The following is an 18,458-nucleotide window of genomic DNA, read 5'->3' as shown; positions in this document are numbered from 1 at the left end:
CATATTATTGAGTCATATGAAAAATCTAACTCCTAGTGAATGATTGGGGGCGGAGCCCCCTCACAGTTCGAGTGGTATAATAATTACAGCTTTATTTCTTTCTGTGCCATATAAAACCAGGATTTCAGAATAAAAGGAGGGATGTACTAGCATTTGCTAAGCTCAACAACCGAAAAAACTCCCAATGCAGACACACTTTCCGTGTGTTTGGTCAGCTGGTCGAGGCATCATCAGGCACCGCGTCCGATCGCGAGCAGCAGGCCTCAGCAGGGGCACCGCGTTATAACACCTCAACGGGGACTATGAAAATGTTTCTTTATGCTATTAGCCAAGAATTGCCTAATATTTGCTCTCGTGCATCAGCTCTACATCAAGACTGAAGTATAAATACACCAGGAATCAGCTGTGTCGTGGCGCGGCGCGGGGAGGTCAGCGCCAGGCACCACTGAGCACCAGCTGAGTGCCTGCCTGGCCCAGCCCTGGCATGGCACTGGGCGAGGGGGCGGGGAGAGACGACAGCACCAAGGGAGGCGTGACTTAAGCTTCTTGTGAGCATGCTAAGCCACACACGACTTAAACTGTGTAAGTGCATAACAGGTTCACTTATCAGGCAAGTTTGATGTTTGCAGTACGTGAAGTGTTCTTGTAGTAGGAAGAAATTTAAAGCAATCACTGTAAAGGCATTACTGAAGTATTTTATCCTCCACTTAGCAGTAGCAATTATTATGCTCTCCAACAAGGTGTAGACAATGAAGAAAGTAACCCTCAGTATTAGTCATAATTCATTACTAACTAATACTACATATATATTATCTTGCCAGCTACATGCTAACCCAATAGTGGAGTAGGGAGGTTTAGGGGCAATGAGCCAACGGGGACAAGGCAGGGAAGGGAAATGTGTCAATGTGTTTTTGAGTAAATCATGTTTTGACATAGCATGTATTTTTTGTTCTTTTTCCGAATACAAGTAGACGCAGCACACCATAATGCCATTACTGACGTATTTTAAAGGAAAAGCTTACAGATGGTCAGTCCACAAACGTTAGCAGCAGCATCATGGAGAGGGGAATAGCCTGGTTTCGGAAATTCTTGAACTACTGACACCATTCACTGTTGTTCAGTCTCGTTCACATTTATATCAGGAACCCAAGCGTGAATCATTCCTTCAACTTCAGTGTTGAATTCTTTCTGATCCTCATCTCCCTTAGTATCACTTCAGTCATACGCCCATTCCTTGGTAAGACTGGCAGTTTACTGTTACGTAGATATTTGAATATGTTGGCTTAAATAACTATGACTGCAGGGTTGGGTTCTGTCCTAGTCTGGGACAGTTGATGCGCAGCTCGCACAGCGATTTATCTCACCTTTTGGGATGGTCAATAAATTGTGGTAACCTATATGTTATATTTGCCCTTTGTCCTGGGGAAATGGGATTACCTATATCCACTACAGGCCTAAGGGCTAATGGAGATCAGCATCAAGTCTACTCACACCTTAGTGTATGACCCTACTTTTACCATAGTTTGGACAGTACCATCTATTTCATTTGTATTTTTTTTCATTCATTCTGCTTAAAATTTGTTACCTAGCTAATTTACAACAGAGAAAAAGGAGCTTAACGTAGCTTGATTTAGCCAAGGTGATATTTTCCTTTATGAAGGTGTGGTATTGGCGGCGGTGTGTTGGTCGCTGCTGCTCATCTATGTCCTGTCTTCCCTGAGAGGACAGCCGGGTGGTCCAGCCCAGGCTCAGAGACACTTGGATGCTTTGAAGGAAGCTGGAAATACAGCACTCACTCATGTGGCAAAAAGTCAGGTGAGGGGACATTTGCAAACCCTATTCCTGTTTCATTAAATAGCTATGTTAATATATATTTCTTTGCAGGCTTTTCCCTTAGTGTCCAGTATCATGTGCCTAAAGATCATTTACTATATCTGAATTATCTTCCAGCACATGTAAGTAGCTTTATTTTGATCAACAAGTGGATAGACATGTGGTAGTAAGATACATAACTTTGCTAGAGTTCATTCCTTGTTGCAGGGATTGCTGAGTGAGTTCTTGCAGCATGCATGGCAGGGGAACCATTCCCACAGCCAGCCACCAGGCAAACTTAGGAACAATGCTGCACTCAAACCTACTTCAGGTAATAATAATAATAATAATATTATTAATAATAACAGTAATACTGTAATAACAATAATAATAATATTAATTATAATAATAATAATAATATAAAAAAAGATAAGCATACCTACAACCTACATGCTCTTTATCATCCAAGATACTACATAAATGGAAATTATTTATATACATATTTTGAAACACAGAAAAAAATGTTTTCAGGAGTAATTCGTACTTCTTCAATCTTCTTAGGCTTAAATAACTGTAAAAGTAAAGTTATGAAGCAGAGGCAATATTGCTCAAAGTAAACCAAAGTAAAGTTGGTAGGTGCATACCTGTAAGACTAGCTTTTTTGTTGAGCTGTGATGCTGATTTATGTGTTGTTTTGATGATAAAACTATTGCTATATAAATTCCCCAAACATCAGTGAAGTAAGAAAATATCCATTATGTAGACATCATCATAAGTTAATAGCTTATTTCTATGTGAAGAAACAAACTATAAATTAGAGTACTAATGTTTTCTAAGCATCTCATATGTCCTTTTTTAACTTCATCTTAGGGGTAAAAAATGTCATGTAGCCACGGAGAATGCTACTCCATCCTTACCTTATGTTGGCAGGTGTTAGCGAGGTTGCATCTTAGGGGTAAAAAATGTCATGTAGCCACGGAGAATGCTACTCCATCCTTACCTTATGTTGGCAGGTGTTAGCGAGGCTGCGAGAGTGGTGGTGTCTGGTGATATGGACAGCCTGCTAGGGGTGGTGGCCATGATGAACAGTGTGACCAGCAACACACAGCACCCTCTCCACTTTTATGTCACCCTGCCCAGTGCCCTCATATCTCACTTCAAGTATGTCGTCTCTTCTTGACCTGGTGACATTTATCTTACTCTGACAGCCTTCATTTACATCTTTTGAATTATGATTGCCAGTTTATTTCTACTACCGTAATAAATGTCAGATGTATTAATATTCAACTTATATGGATAAATACTAAATCCTAATGGATCTGGATCTTTAGGGCTTTTTGGATTTGGTGAACCACTTTTGCCACAAAACTAGACCTAGAATTGGCACCACTCTGTCATGAAGCAAATTCTTTATAGCATGGAGGCTGGTAGCTGTTTACCTCATAGGGAGGGTTTCTTCATTCCCATTCAGTTTTCATAAAAAAATACAAGGAATGTGGAATGTATTTTCTGTAAGTACCTCAGGAAGTACTTTTATGCCATAGTTAAAAAAAAATATATAAGAACATAAGGAGTCTGGAAGAGGCTGGTGGGCCTACACAAGGCAGCTTCTAAGCTGTCATTCTTTGCAAGAAAGCTTACCCTTTTTTTTTTTTTTTTTTTTTTTTTTTTTTTTTTTCCCCCCAATAGGAAGTGGGTGTCCCAAACCAAGCTGCACAGCACCAGCTTCACTGTGAAGGCCCACCCACCTCAAGTACCACCTGGAAGACCACATTATGCCAAGGTCTTCATCAGCCATATATTCCCTCAACTCAAGGGCAGGTTCATCTACCTTGACCCTGATGTCATTGTGCAAGGTTAGTGAAATTGCATTGCTTGTGAAGCAGTTTCCTCACTTTGTACTTATGCCATTATGTGCTCCAAGGTCTTAGCCACATGTTAATGTGATGACTTTCTTCCCTGTTACACTACATAACATTTTACCTGTAGACACATACTTATTACTACATTTTGTGGCATAAAGGAAACTCCCCCACTATTTGATTATGTTCCACAGGAAATGGATGAATAATAAACCTATTTTTCCCATAGAAAAAAAAGAACAAAAAAAAATCTTGAATGCTTCTAGGAGACTCCTGGCTATTGTTGAACTCTACTCAAAACTGTGTATTTACATTTCTTTCATCTTCATCAATCATATTACTCAAAAGTATCTAAATATTGTACTCAGTGTTAAAACAATGAATTGCTTCCTGCTGTAAATTGAAACTGCAGACTTTGTGGCTGTTTACTGAATTTTGTTTCAAAACCAGTAATAAAGGAGGTGGATGTTGACTCATCTCTCCATACACCTTTCTTTTCATGCTCTTTTAAGCAAAAAAAAAAAAAAAAAAAAAAAAAATTACCACCACATCGAGGTAAGATTTTTTTTATTCCTCTGCACAGGTGATATAACAGAACTTGTGAACACTCCCATCACTAGTAACCTGTTTGCTGCCTTCACAAAGGACTGCACATCCACCCTCAAGCGTGTCAACCTCCCCCACCTTTTACATTATTCCTCCCGGCTCAACTTTGAGCACCCAGCCATCCATGCCCTTAGGATCCACCCCAACACTTGCGCCCCCAACACTGGTGTCTTTGTGAGTGAGGCACACCTGTGGGCCAATGCCTCACAGCAGATGCAAACTTTGATCAGTAGCAACACCAAAACGTAAGGAATTGTGTGCAAGTGCTGTTTTCCTCACTAGTCAGATTATCATTATGTTTCATTATTACTGTAAATAGTTGGATGATCACCTATTACTGATTTCTGCCATTATTTCCAGCTTTAACATGTCAGAGGTGTAATAATTTCACATCATATCATTAGGTTCAGTACATCAATAAACTCAATGAAACAAACTGTTTAGATATAACAAACTCATATATTAGAAAATACATTTTTTTTCACTTATACCTTTTTACAACTTTACATCATCTGATTTTTTATTAATCTCCTGTTTTCTCATCCCTTTAGTGAGCCAATCCACTCTGCCACGGTTGATGAGGGGGAAGCAGCCCTCTTGGCAGTGGTGTACGGCCACGTCGCCCCCTTGCCTCGGGCCTGGCACCTCCCAGACCTGGGTCAGTCAACCTTGGGTGTCTTAATGCAGAATAGGGAAAAGTGTATTTAGCTTAAAGTTTTGAATTCTCAACATTACAAACATATTTCATGATCAAATTGCATACAATAATTTCCACATATTAAAAATAAAGCAGACTTGTCACCACTGATGTTGATTAAATGGATCATAATCCCTTACAGGTGCAAGGGCTCGAGTCAGCTACTCCACACGCTTTGTTAAGTCTGCCAAGCTTCTCCACTGGAATGGCCATTTTAAGCCTTGGGGACGCAAGGCTGCCTTCTCTGATCTCTGGCTTCGTTATTACTTACCTGACCCAAGTGGCAAGTACAGGCCTGCTAGATTATCTCCCAACATGAATGCTTGAGCCAGCAGGCCTCAGTGTTATCCAGTAGGTCTTATAATTTTTATTTTTTTATCAAGTTTGATACTTGCCATCACAATGACTGTATTCCAGTATTGTACATTATTGTTTTAGGCCAGAACCTGGGCTGTCATTTTGCTTTTTGAATATAGGGAAGCACTCATCTAATATTCCATTATTGTAAGCAATTTTTAATATAAGCATAAAATTAAATTTCACAGTCAGGTAACAATCCTTTTGGTTAGATGACATGCCATATGGTGCTGTATTTTACTTATTCATTAGTTTTTATATAGATATATAATTTTCCCAGTTTCAGTTATCTTTTAAACATTACCATGTTTTTTAAAATGTATTCTATTACATTTTAAAAAGCTGTTGAACTGAAAAGAAGCAGTGTAGGCTTATAAAGTACATCTACACTACTTGTTTGTTACATCAGCATTAAAAGACATTCCTGTGGGTGATACTGGTCAGCACGTGTTCACAGAGGGAGGGTCGGGCAAGGAAGAACATGTCATCCAGGCTGAGGGTCTTAAGCAAGGTGATTGCTTGGAGTCTTGATAAAAGCACTCACCTAGTACTTGTATGCAAGAAAGGGCTATAGGGATTAATGAAAGGCATTTTAACAATATTCACACTTTTACTAAACATTTGCAAGGTTTTTAAACATGTGGCACAAAAATCTGGTGGAAATTAAGGCTCAAAGTATGAAAAGGTGAATGATGTGGTGACATAAGGAGGCTGTGAAAAGGAATCATCTTTCCTCATATATAAAGCAATGTAAAGCAACCATTTGATTGTCTGTGGTGGTGATGCGCAAGTTGTAGCAGTGCTAAAAGGTTAAATCCAACTCAGATGATAGAAAAGAACACATTCTTGAACTCTGAAGCTACTAGCTGAAGAAAATTCCACTAGCTCATAATATGTATTTCTATATTGTTTTCATTACAGACAAAACCTACAAATTTATGAAGTAAAGAATTCTTAATGTTTATTATAGTTATTGATTTTGGGTCACTGCCCATCCTGGCCATGACACTTGCACTGATCTTGAAATTATTGTAAATATTCTCTAAAGGACAATCTAGAATTGTTTATACATATTGCTTTGCTGTTAAATAATTGATTACTCTTGTCAAGAGGTTAATTTAGGTGGTGTACTGTAATTCCTTAAATAAGTACACTGCATCCACTTCATAAATTGAAGTTTGTTGCAAATATGAATTGTTTATGGGCAATTTGTTTTTAATTGTTATAGTAGATGTTTGGAAAAATCTATACATGCTAAGTATGCTATGACTTAGATGGGATGTGTACTAGTGTAGAATGTGTAAAGTTAATTTGAACTTTAAATATTTTATACAGGCATTCTTTGTTATATTGCAGATTTTTTTTTATAAAAGTTTTATTATTTCTGATATCAAAAGTTTTAAATATTCTGATATATAGTAAGATATTAAAAAAACTTTTTCCTCACAACTAAATGCATTGAACTCTAATGCCCATTATAAATACATACTTATGGTTCATAAAGTTCATAATGGGTGCAATTCAAATTTTCATGGACTGTACCCATAAAAACCTATGTATACCTTGAAATAATCACCGTGGAGGCCAGACAGTGTTCCTCGCACCACTACCAAGTCTCAGAGCACTCATGGAATGTTTTTACATAAGGCTGCCGAGCACTGCCTTCAATTAGGCTTGGACCTATTTTCTTTTCATCAGGCTGTTGACTGCTGCCTTCAAGTAGATTTGGATCTATTCAGTGTGAAATCTCCTGCACTTAAGTCAAAATCTTATCTTCAAGAAAAGAAAAAAGTCAACGGGAGCCAAATACAACAAGGATGAAAGGTGGAGGATGATGACCATTTTGTTTGCACAGGCATATTGTCATAATGCAGCACCCATTAGTTTTTATGCCATTTCCTCTTTATATCTTCACACAAATGCATCAGGACCCCACAGGAAAATCAGTAATGGGCATTTGACTTGTAAGGACTCTCTATTGATAATCCCATTCTGGTAAAAAAAGCAGATAAGCATTTCCCATCCCAAGCAATCCCATTTCTCTTGACCTGCTTGCCTTCTTTGGTCATGGTGATGTTGAAGTCTTCCATTGTAAAGGTCACATTTATGTTTCTGGGTTGTACCCATGAACCTGCATTGATTCCCTATAATGATATTAGAGAGGACGTTGGGGTCTGTTCCTGTAAACTCTTTGAGCACCAGACAAATATAAAGTTGCTTCTGGCTCTAGTCATCAGCAGGGAGTCTCGTCATAAATTTGTTGCAATTTGTTGTTGTATGGGGAGATCATCTGTAAGAATCTATAAATAGGTACTGTAACCTAACTAAACAATATCATAGATGTCCTTGATGGTACAATGTACTATCAACCTTCATGAACGGTCAGCTAAACCTTTTCAATGTTTTCATTCATTGTGTTTGAAGGTCATCCAGAAAGCTCATAAATAGAAGGTTCAGCTCTTTCTAAAACTCAAATGCCACTTGAAACTATGCGTACGGCCCACTGCAACCTCCCCATATGTTTGTTTAAGCATTTCATGGGTGTCTAAAACACTTGGCAAGTCTAAAGCAAAGCTCAATACACACACTTTATTTGTGAAAACCTGCCATTTCAAATCAATGATGACATGTGAGCTGTACTTAACAAAATGCACGTAACATTAAAACTTGTGCTCCCGACACCTTATCTGAAGTGATACTGATGCACCATTGACATATGTTGCCTGTCATGGCAGTAGACACTAATACTACAAACTGTTTGAGCCCCGGAGTGCTAGTCCAGAAATTTTTGGATTGCACCTTGTACATAAACAATACAGGAGTTCCAAAACTACAGATTGTTCAGTTAAGGATCAGAGGTGAATGTGGGTGAGGGCTGGACAGCAACGGCATCAGTGAGGAATGTGAGCACTATGAGACTTTCCATTCATTATTTTTTCGCTTTTTCACCCAAGCAAGAATGACTGACAACCATATTACAAATTAAACCTGATGGTAATTGGGTTTGTGATCATCATAGTGGATGGGATTAATATAAATGCTAAAATAAGTTAACCAGAGGCACGATGAATCAAGGAGCCCTAAGTTGTGTATTAACCGTATATTAATAAGTCCAAAAGGTTGAAATTAATTTTGGTTACCCCCTTAACCCGTGGGCTTCAGCTATAGGAAAGCCGAGAAGTGGCCGAGAAACGACAAGATTACACTGCATTTTGAGACTAAGAAAAGAACATGGAACGTACATGAGAGTACTCCTCTCATAATCATAAAGCCGTTAAAAATATTTACTTTCACTCAAACTGCATTTTTTGGGGGGTTGTGTTTGTTACAAAATAAACAGTCGTGACGCGTGGCATCTAGCTGAAAGTCACTTGTTGTCTACTATACAGAATTTGACAAGTGATTACTGTGTGGATTGCTAATTCAGTATGCCATGACCTTACAGCACCACCTACGACAAAAAAGCCCGCCTCAAGATCACTCACCCACCACAATGACCTCGGGCATTCATGGTGGGTTGCGCTCTGCCACCACAGCCTACAATTAGCTCGAATTAGGTGTTTTATGGCGAGCCCTTTTTAGGGTCCACCGTACCACAGCCACGACTCGTGAAAGCCCTGAAAAGGGTCTGTTGACGTTCTCGGGTTAATGTATGATTGTTTATCATAATATGAATGAATCACTGTTTATACCACATATGGTGTTTTGTGAAGCAAGTGGTGAGAAAAGATTGCACAAGGTCTGACACAGGCTTTTTGGGTAACCAAAGCAGCGTCGCCAAAATCTGCATGATAAAAAAACAAGTGTATGCCAGCAGTTTTAGGAAGGGCTAACATTAACATTCATTTTGGACACAATTTCTCTCTTAAAACATTTAATCAATTAAGACAGAGCAATGTAACCATTGTGGTGTATTTATATTAAGGTAATGGACACACAAGTATGTACATTAATGTCGACACCTTCAAATCAGTTAAAATACTGTACACTCGCAGGTACCCAAATATCCTTCTCATGCTGATATTGTGGAAGTGTGATGTCTTGCACTAATGAATGTATATAAACACATTCTGTTTTAGGTTTTCTTCCATCATTGTTATTATGGGGGGCACTTTCATTGTTGCTTAATTTATCTTCATGAATTACACCCTAAATATGAATCAGTGTAAAGATACTGATACAAAGGTCTGCAGTTTTTGTTAATACAAAGGTGGCCTTTGGCAGAAGGGAGATGCCCAAAGAATTTCCTATGATTGTTCCACTAATTCTGACAATCCTAATAGGAAAAGTGACCACACCCGAACACAACCCGAAGACAGTTGATTTTCCTTTGTAATATGGCCATGTAATGACATCAATATGAAATTATGGATTGTTTAATTTCAATGTGATGCAATCTGGAAAGATTTGATATAAGTTGCTATGCTCTTTATCATAGCAATTACAGACAGAAACGTAATTGACATCTACTATAAACCAGTGTTGTCCAAAGTGGGGTATCTAGCATTATTCATTTACATAAAAAGGTCCTGATCAAATAGAAAATATTTTTTCATGTTATCATCTGCAAGTTTGCTGGATGTAAATAGCTGTATACTAAAGGTAAAGGTGGGAGCATACATCATAGCTACTCAAGGCCTTGGTGTTCATCAATGCCCCATTGGCCCTTGAGCCTGTGGTGAGTGAGAACCCATTACCTAGGGACAAAGGGCAAGTGCAACATCTGAGTTACCACTGTTTAACTTCCCCGGGTACCCATTTATTGACCAGCCTGAAAGAGAGGATTAACAGCTGGATGGGCTGCATGATGACTGCCCAAGCTGGGATTTGAACCGTGGTATGCTAACCACTAAACCACAGAGGCTGTACATTTATTTTGGGGAACACTGTAAGAAGTCCAAAAGTTAAATTCAAGTTAGACTTTGGAGTTGTCTAAAATGAGGACTCTGAACCAAGGTAAGAGAGCTTTGGAACAGCATACACTTTTTAGATCAACCTGTCTTTGCAAGGTCTTTCTCTCAGTAATAGGTGTTTCATCAAAACAGAGAAAGTAAAAAAACAGCCTACTGTAACAGCAATTGTCACTACCTTCTCAAGTGGCAAAGATAATTAATGAACAACTAATTTTACATTTGACCGAGTCTAAAGAAAACTTAAAACATTTTGTTTTGAATAATTTATCTGGCATTGAAACTGTGATGTTATCAGATATATTCTGTTTAATAGATGAAAGGAGTGTAAAATAAGTTGCAAAAGGGTACAACAGGGAAAAAAAGTTGGACAACACTGCTATAAACTGGTTATGTAAAGGAGGGTGAGTGTAACCATGATCACAGCAGATGAGCCGAGTAGTGGTGACTGTAACTGGGAAGTGTAGTGTGCAAAAGTGGTGTAGAATGAAGAGACTCACGCCCTTTAGTTATATATGTTCCTGGCATTATTTTGACTTTGTTATTATGAATGTTGTTACTACTGTTATTATGAATGTTGTTATAATGTAGTAGTTGCAATTTATGAAGCTGATGTAACAAGTCTGTAAACAATATACTTTTTATAAAATTCTATAAATATTGTAACCATTCCATTTGATAGTTTCATTTTACTTATTACACTAGGGAAATGGAACATAAATGCTTAGGTCTAGTCCAGAGGCAAAATTATGGCTTCAGGTGTATGGCATCTGTTGGTCAGTCATGTTGACTTTGCTCCCAGGTATGCAGCCACCTGTCTATCTGGCACATTTACAACTCTTAAGAGTAAATGAATGGGACACTTGGTCACAGCAAAAAAAATTCCCCCTTGATTTTATGAACTGATTTCTTCAGAAATAAACATATAAAGATGTGTTCCTGAGCAGTGAGAATTGAGCTATGACATGAGCTGAATTGGAGAGGAAGCTCTCTCCCACCTTCTCAGTCAGGAAAGGAGATTGGGGAGAGGAGTAAGCTGTCTCCTAATTGGAATGTTGCAACTGTTAACAACTTTTACAAATTCACCATCAGACACTATTCATGGCCACTTTTTCCTCTTTGAAGCAATGTGAGCCAAATGGATTCATGGTGATGGTATGGCCATGCTAAGGCTTGGTGTGAGGACAGTGATGGTCCCTTGGGTGTGATGAGGGTCACACAATGGTCTCAATGAGGGTGGGGCGGCATGGCACTGGGGCTGTGTTGGGGCTGAGATTCTCTTTGTCTTGGGAGAAAGGAGATTCTTTGCCCTCTGGCCCCACCACCTGTGCTGCCCCGCCTGCACTCACCGTGGGAAGGTCGGCTGGTCGTGCCTCCTCCAGCTGTGACACTAAGCTGCGTGTGGAGTCTGGGGAGGCAAGAGGGGCTGGTCGAAACACAGGGTGGCGTACCACTGGGTGCTCGGGGTCTGGGGCATCAGGGTCCAGGTGAAGCCCCACTACATAAGCTACTACAGTGGCATGGTCCAGTTTGCCTGGGACCAAAGCCAGCTTCTCACAAACCTGAAACACCACCACACTAACATGAATCATCTATTAACTAGGACATTTCATAAGATATTTCACACTACAAGAACAGCTGTCCTCTATACAGTGACCAACATATGAATTAGCATCATGTGTTCCTTTTATTACTTCAAAAGAGGATCAACTATTAGGTAACTGAAAATTGAACATTTATCACCTTACATTAAAATAACATCACTGGGAAAGACTTATTTATTGCAGAAGTATTATGCGTCAAGCTAAACACAGTAATATGTTTGAATGAATTTTCTACTTTTCAAATGACTATTTTACATATACGTCTCTATCATCTGTGCTTCTCATGGTCTCTAGCATACCTTCCTGCGACGGTTCCGTTGGTGGGAGCGGGAAAGCTCCTTGGAGGTAGAGGAGTAAAGATCTGGGTCTTCAAGGATTCTTCGCTTAGCAACTGTCAACTTGGTGGCAAAGTGGACCATCTCCAGACACAGGCCTTGAGCAGTGGTGACAGGGCCAGGGCTGGTGAGGCCACACCTTAGCAGGTCCTCCATGCGAAGCAGTGTGAGTTCATGGCGTTGATGGGCCTCCACCAAGGGCAGGAAAGGGTCTTTTGCTTCCTCTTCTTCATGTTCTGGCAATCCAGCCCCCACAGACTTGACATTGCTAACAGGCTGGAATGGTGAATAGGCCTCCAGTGACTAAACATGTATGTACAGAGATCATGAAGCTTTAGCTTGAAAACTTGACTGTAAAAGTTGCCTGTTTAGCTTAACCATCTTAAAATTGTACTGGTTAGACTAGAAATATACATGAAAATAGTTACATGGCAGAATGGAAGAGATTATAACCAATATATTTTATGCCTTGGTTTGTTTACTAGTAAAACTGATATTAGTATTTTTATATTCAAATGGAAAATTAGAAATTAGAAAATGGAACAATAAGCGGCCTCAATTAACCTGTTTCCCTGCACGAGCATGACCACTGCCAGCTTGTTCCTTGCTTCCAGAAGGTGTCCTCCTCACCCTGCCACCTCGCTGCTGCTGCTGCTGTTGTTGTCTCCCTGACGAGTGTTGTGAGTGATGCTGTCGACTAGCTGAACCATGTTGCCTTCCTGAACCCTTATTATTCTGTTGCTGTTGTTGCCTTCCTGCTGCCTGCTGTCCCTGTCTGCTAGATGAGGGGTGAGACTGCTGTTTACTCTGCTCCTCTTTGCTGGGTTCATTCCCTCGACCATCCTGTACACCATTCTGCTGCTCCTTGCCATTAGTTTGACTGTCTTTTGAGGCTGTTGGAGTTTCCTTCCTGGGAATAGCAAACTTGCCCACAACAGGATCAAAGTTATCGGAGATTCCATCGCTGGTGAGGAAGACAATGTCCCCCGCTTCACAGTAGGTGAGGGAACAGGTTAGGTTGTTGAGCTCTGGATTAGTGCCGTCCACTGGTCCCAGAGCTCCCAATGCATCCCTCATGTCTCTCATGCTGTAGATGTCGTGTGACCCTGCAAATGGAATGACCTTTAGTAGATTCAAGTAACAGTAGAAGTAGATTCAAGTCATGCAAGATGTTTTTTATACTCTTAAACCAATAAATAAAGGGTTGTTGTGGTCTGATTCTGTAACCAAAATCTCATCCTTTATCCTCAGTTCATCAAAGCACTATCTGTTATATGAAAATGAAGTTTGCTGGTATTAAGTCTCACATGGCTGGCCTCCCATTCCTCCTCTACATACCCTGTGTGATTTCCCGGACGCCATGCTTTTGAGAGAACACATAGGCCAGTGAGTCTCCCACATTGCACACACACACCACATACTGTTCTCGGTTAGCTAGAGGCATGACCACGGCAGCTGTTAGTGTTGTCAACATGCCATCCTCCTGAAGAATGAGGCTGTGTGCTGCATGGAAGGATCTCAACAATGCCACAAACACATCCTGTGGATATGATGGAATATAACTTCAAGTTCTCATCAATGTTAATCTAAATCTGCAGAATAGTAATAATAATAATAATAATAATAATAATAATAATAATAATAATAATAATAATAATAATAATAATAATAATAATAAAAAAAGAAAAAAATAAATAAAAATAAAAAAAAGTAGAAACTAACAACTAAATTTTGTACAAAGCAAGAGTGCCACATGCAAAGGTGGATTGGGGGTCAGTACCGTGGTGGTTTCTGGAGGGGCGGCTGCTGGGGAGTAGAGGGCAGTGTTGAGGTGGTGCAGACAGCCATGAATAGCACATCTTGCCGCTATGCTGGCTTTCTCGCCCCAGTTCACACCATCAGCCAGTGCCAGGATAGCACTGTCTTCACGTGCTATCACCCCAAAGGCATCTGCTATTGGGTTACCTAGAAAGTGGAGCAGCAGTGATGGTTAGTTATCAGGAACAGCAATCTCTCTCTTTCTCTCTCTCAGGTAAGGCTCTATTTCCTCAGGTGTGTTTACTTCTATGTTTAATAATGTCACACACACACACACACACACACACACACACACTGGTTGCAATATGCTGTATATCACTTAAATGTTTGTGGTTTTCTCTCCTCCTCACCTGCCCTCTCACTGGTGAGTGGGTGCCTCTCGTACAGGGTGGTGGAAAGGCCGTACGCTCGCTGGTGAGGTCGGTTCCAGTTTAATAGCCCAGCAATCTCTTCCTTCTCACTTCTCTTCAGGTCAGGGTCTGGCACTGTAGGCATACACTGATGGTTAGGTATACTATGAATATGAATCACCCACAGATACTATGCATACATTTCATGCATGTATTATATAAATCTGAAAAATTTGGACATTTACTACACTTCACAAAATTTTGATTTATTTCATATGGGAAATCTTGAGGAAGATGATTAAAAGAACAATATTCATTCAATAACTGAGTGCACACTTCATAAATTAAATTAGGCAGCTGAGTATTCTTATGAGCGATTCTTAAACATATGAAAGTATGCAAAGTGGAGGTACGGTAATAATGTAACATTTATTGCTATAACTATAAATCCTTTCAACATCTGTCAAAGACAATACTCTTAATATGATAACTGCTTTATCATGTTCTTCTAGGCTTTTATTGCATGCTCTCTTAACATATTTTTACCCACAGGGAAGGAAAATTCAATCAGATATTTTATCAAGACATTGAAACTGATTGTAAATAATGGAAAAGTTATTTAGTGATGCAGCTGCCCACTTCCTGCTGTCATGACAGAGGGTTCAAGCAAAGGAATGAAGTTGTTGGCACAGGGTGAGCATGGTTTTGCTAGTCACTGGATGGACTCCTCTCAACAGATAAATACAATACTGAAACTGATGAAACACAAAGTAGACTGAGTGCTGATCAAACACATTACGTACTGCAATAATTCAGGAAATGAAAAATAGTTTGTTCAAGGGTCTAGGCAAAAAATAAAGTTATAATGTTAAAAGCAGCTTAAACCTCAATGACATCAGCTTAAAGTGCTTACAATGGATGTAAATTTTCATGACATTAATTCATGCGTTTTTCTTCAAAAACATATTTGTGACAAAGTACTTGACCAGGGAGTGTTAGGGAAAACAGTACTAGTGAAGGTATCAATACTATAGTCAAGTTACTCTGCAGCTCAAATGTATATGTCTACACTTTTTTTTATAGTGCACAAATACACACAAAAATTTCAATGTGCAAACTGGAAGAAAATTCTGCATACAACACCAACAATCTCAATTAATTATGTATACTATTCTTTTTTTAAGTAAAGCTATATGAAATTATTTAAAATAAAACAGAAGAGGCTGAAAGAGTAGTGAAGCATTAGGATCCTGAGTATACTTGGGAAAAAAGATACAGCCAGTGTGGAGTAGCAACACCAGAAGAGTCCTACTGGGTTGTAAAAAAGAATTATCAGTTGAAGGTTATCACAGGTTTCTTTATAAAGCAATAACAGCATTAAAACCAATGAAGTGCATCCCAAAAGTATGGATGCACCACCCCTCATGTAGCAGGAAAGCTTAAGAGGAAAAAAGGAGTTCAGAGGGTGGAGAGCTTATGGTTCTGAAGCCCTACTACAGGTCTGGAAAGTTAGAGTCCATTAGGAAGCGGTGACGGCTGATGGGAAGTGTAAAAGTAGCTGAAGTGTTTTGTTGTCCAGTTCATAGGCTGAGTTATTGGTTTATACGGATAATAATAACTAAAAAAACTAGGAAAAAAATATACTATAAACTCAAGAAAAGTTAAATAGGTAGGCAGATTTATATAGCAGATCGATAGCCAGACACAAAAATAACCAAGAGATACAGGTTGATACAGGTACAGTTAAGACACTTATTTATCTCATTCATTTACTCACTATTTAGTTTTCATATTTACCTTATATATTAATTTATCTCTTCATTTATTCACTCTGTTTACCATCTACCATACATGCTCCCATATTATTTTAAGATTACGAGTCTACTAAGTTTGCTATTTTTTTTTGTGTAAATTTAACACTCTCTCTCTCTCTCTCTCTCTCTCTCTCTCTCTCTCTCTCTCTCTCTCTCTCTCTCGTAGATAGCAATATAGTGACCCTGTAATGGTGCATCAACAATGGTAAGCATTTGGATGACTCACATAAAAATACTAATAATGTTTTCTGGCTTCGTGCAACTTAAAACATACTTGTCATGCCACATAATTTGTATTATACACAAGTCACAGGCTTGTCTCTACTCTAAATAAAATTATCACTATGTTTATAATAAATAAAAATATCATCTTGTTACGAAAACAAATAAAACTATAACATGTTAACTAAACAAAGAAAGATCCCCACCTGAGGATGCTTGGTGTGTGTGTGTGTGTGTGTGTGTGTGTGTGTTTGTGTGTGTACCATGTAATATCCATTCTTCTCTAATAATTAGCATGCATCATATTCCCCGTTTACGTCCTGAATACCAATGAAACACGTGTATACCTACTCACGTGTTTCATTGTCTGGGGCCTTCCTTTAAATTACCATGCCTTATTAGTATACTGCATTGCATTCTGGTGAACTATATTAAGATATATATGCTCCAACATGCTTTGAGAGCCGCCGGTGAGGAGGAGTCGGATTTAAGGGGTCGAGGGGAGCAGAAAAGGGAGGGTTGGGAAAAGAAGAGCTTCATGCGTGCTAGTGCGGCCTGGCTGGTGGCTCTTCCTTGCTGAAGTGGAGATTGTTGTGGTGGTTGCGGTTTAGAGGGGGACTGACCTGCCAGCAACCCCGCCTCCACCAGGTCAAGGGTCAGGAACCTTGCTCTCTGGCTGGCAAGGCTGTTGCCGCCCTCGCTGTCTTCTTCCAGTGTCGAAGCGTCCTCTCCGTCTTCAGCCTCGCCATTCCTATCAACGGGATTCTCCTCAGCCGTGTAGTTACCGTTCTCATAGAGAGCAGAGGTAGGGTGGTTGTCGTCGGGTTGGACGTCTGTGTGATTGTCGTCTATCTGTTGTTGGTCGGTATGGTTGTCATGAGTATGTGCGTTGTCGTTGGTATTAACGTCAGTGGTCTGGTGGTGATGGTTGTTGTCGAGGACGGCCGTGTGAAGTGTGATGAGTGGGTTGAGATTTTGGTCAAGTTGGGGGTCCAGCAGCTGGTTCACCACCACGCCGCCTCCCTCGTCCGTGCAGCTCACCAGCACCGCCTCCCCACCAGCGTCACCCTGCCAGCACCTACCAGTGTTACTGTAAGCACCATTACCATCGCTACCACCCCCACTACCAGCATCACTACCATCACCACCACCACTACCAGCCCCGACACCGTTCAAGCAGCATCCGTCCTCTCCCCGGGGCAGCCTGAGGCCGTAGTTGAGGGGCCCGTCACCGAACTGAAGGAAGGCGGAGGGCGGTGCACGCCCAGGGTTTGGGGAGAGAGGGGAGGGCGCCTCGCCCCTCCAAGACGGCGCCTCGCAGTCCAGAGAGTCGTCGCTGCCCCCGGCCCGCACCCCGCCCTCCCCGTCCCCGCCCCGCCCTTTGGCCTCAGGCTCCCGCTTGCGAAAATACGCAGCCAGGTCGTAATACGGCGTCTTACGTGGCGGCGGCTTTTGTGACGTGACGTAGGCGTTGGGCTGCGCGTCGGAAGTGGCATCGTCAGCATCGATGTAGTCTAGGTCAGCCTCATCCCGCTGAAGGGGCGGATGGCCTCCTCTATTGACAGACGTGAGACCCCCAGCTGGCCCCGTGTAGGCGGCCAGCACGTGGGGCCTCGGGCCACGCAGGGGCCGTGACGGCAGTTCCTCGCAGCTGCGGCCATACACGATGGTGGGCTGCACGCCGCGACACTCTCTGAAACGACAGAACCAACACCATCATTTAGCAACAACACCGGCCTTCCGTCACACACACACACACACATACACACACACACACATTAATATATTTATGTAAGGAAGGTATGGTGGACATTACCCGAGTCGCTCTCTGCAGGTCAATGATAGCTGACTACTGGCCGGACAGACAGCCGCTTCACATCAACTCTAATGTTATGTTGTGAGTGCCCTCCCGTCCCTCCCTCATGTCCCCAAGGCTGGCTATCTCGTAAGTGGAGGCAGCGCGGGTTATGACGAACGAGGCTCTCTCAGATAAGTGCCCTAAACGACCCCATTAAAACAAGCAAGGCTCTTATGATGCCCCGTTAGTATATACGTCACGCCCCTCCCAGTT

General features: G+C 40.8%; 2 protein-coding genes across 4 annotated transcripts in view; one reads left to right on the top strand and one right to left on the bottom strand.

Annotated features, from left to right (window-relative positions):
- The first annotated feature begins 212 nt into the window (after positions 1-212).
- LOC127004471 (glycosyltransferase 8 domain-containing protein 1-like) lies at positions 213-12,280 on the top strand. 2 transcript variants are annotated; one of them, XM_050872218.1, is made up of 9 exons: positions 213-582; positions 1,661-1,815; positions 2,041-2,143; positions 2,826-2,973; positions 3,502-3,668; positions 4,258-4,525; positions 4,832-4,938; positions 5,120-5,328; positions 12,143-12,280. In XM_050872218.1, the coding sequence occupies exons 1-8, from the start codon at positions 555-557 to the stop codon at positions 5,302-5,304; spliced, it is 1,161 nt and encodes a 386-aa protein (XP_050728175.1). In that variant the 5' UTR covers positions 213-554; the 3' UTR covers positions 5,305-5,328; positions 12,143-12,280. The 2 variants fall into 2 exon arrangements, with proteins under 2 accessions (XP_050728175.1, XP_050728174.1); XM_050872217.1 differs by lacking the exon at positions 12,143-12,280 and having other exon boundaries at positions 5,120-10,918.
- Positions 4,809-18,458, bottom strand: part of LOC127004468 (uncharacterized) — a 42,553-nt gene continuing 28,903 nt past the window's right edge. The window contains exons 2-9 of one of the 2 annotated variants that reach the window (XM_050872210.1): positions 17,011-18,080; positions 14,352-14,486; positions 13,964-14,148; positions 13,522-13,723; positions 12,748-13,289; positions 12,148-12,459; positions 11,594-11,806; positions 4,809-4,957 (exon numbers count right to left, since the gene is read on the bottom strand). In XM_050872210.1, the coding sequence (XP_050728167.1) occupies positions 4,940-4,957; positions 11,594-11,806; positions 12,148-12,459; positions 12,748-13,289; positions 13,522-13,723; positions 13,964-14,148; positions 14,352-14,486; positions 17,011-18,080 (2,677 nt within the window). In that variant the 3' untranslated portion in view covers positions 4,809-4,939. Of the gene's footprint in view, positions 4,958-10,345; positions 11,807-12,147; positions 12,460-12,747; positions 13,290-13,521; positions 13,724-13,963; positions 14,149-14,351; positions 14,487-17,010; positions 18,081-18,458 lie in introns of those variants that run through there. The other variant, XM_050872209.1, reaches the window with a different exon arrangement.

This window comes from Eriocheir sinensis, chromosome 28 (assembly GCF_024679095.1).
Source record: "Eriocheir sinensis breed Jianghai 21 chromosome 28, ASM2467909v1, whole genome shotgun sequence".
NCBI classification, from domain to species: Eukaryota; Metazoa; Arthropoda; class Malacostraca; order Decapoda; family Varunidae; genus Eriocheir; species Eriocheir sinensis.
The sequence above is the reverse complement of the archived record's forward strand: the minus strand, read 5'-3'. Positions and strand labels throughout refer to the sequence as shown.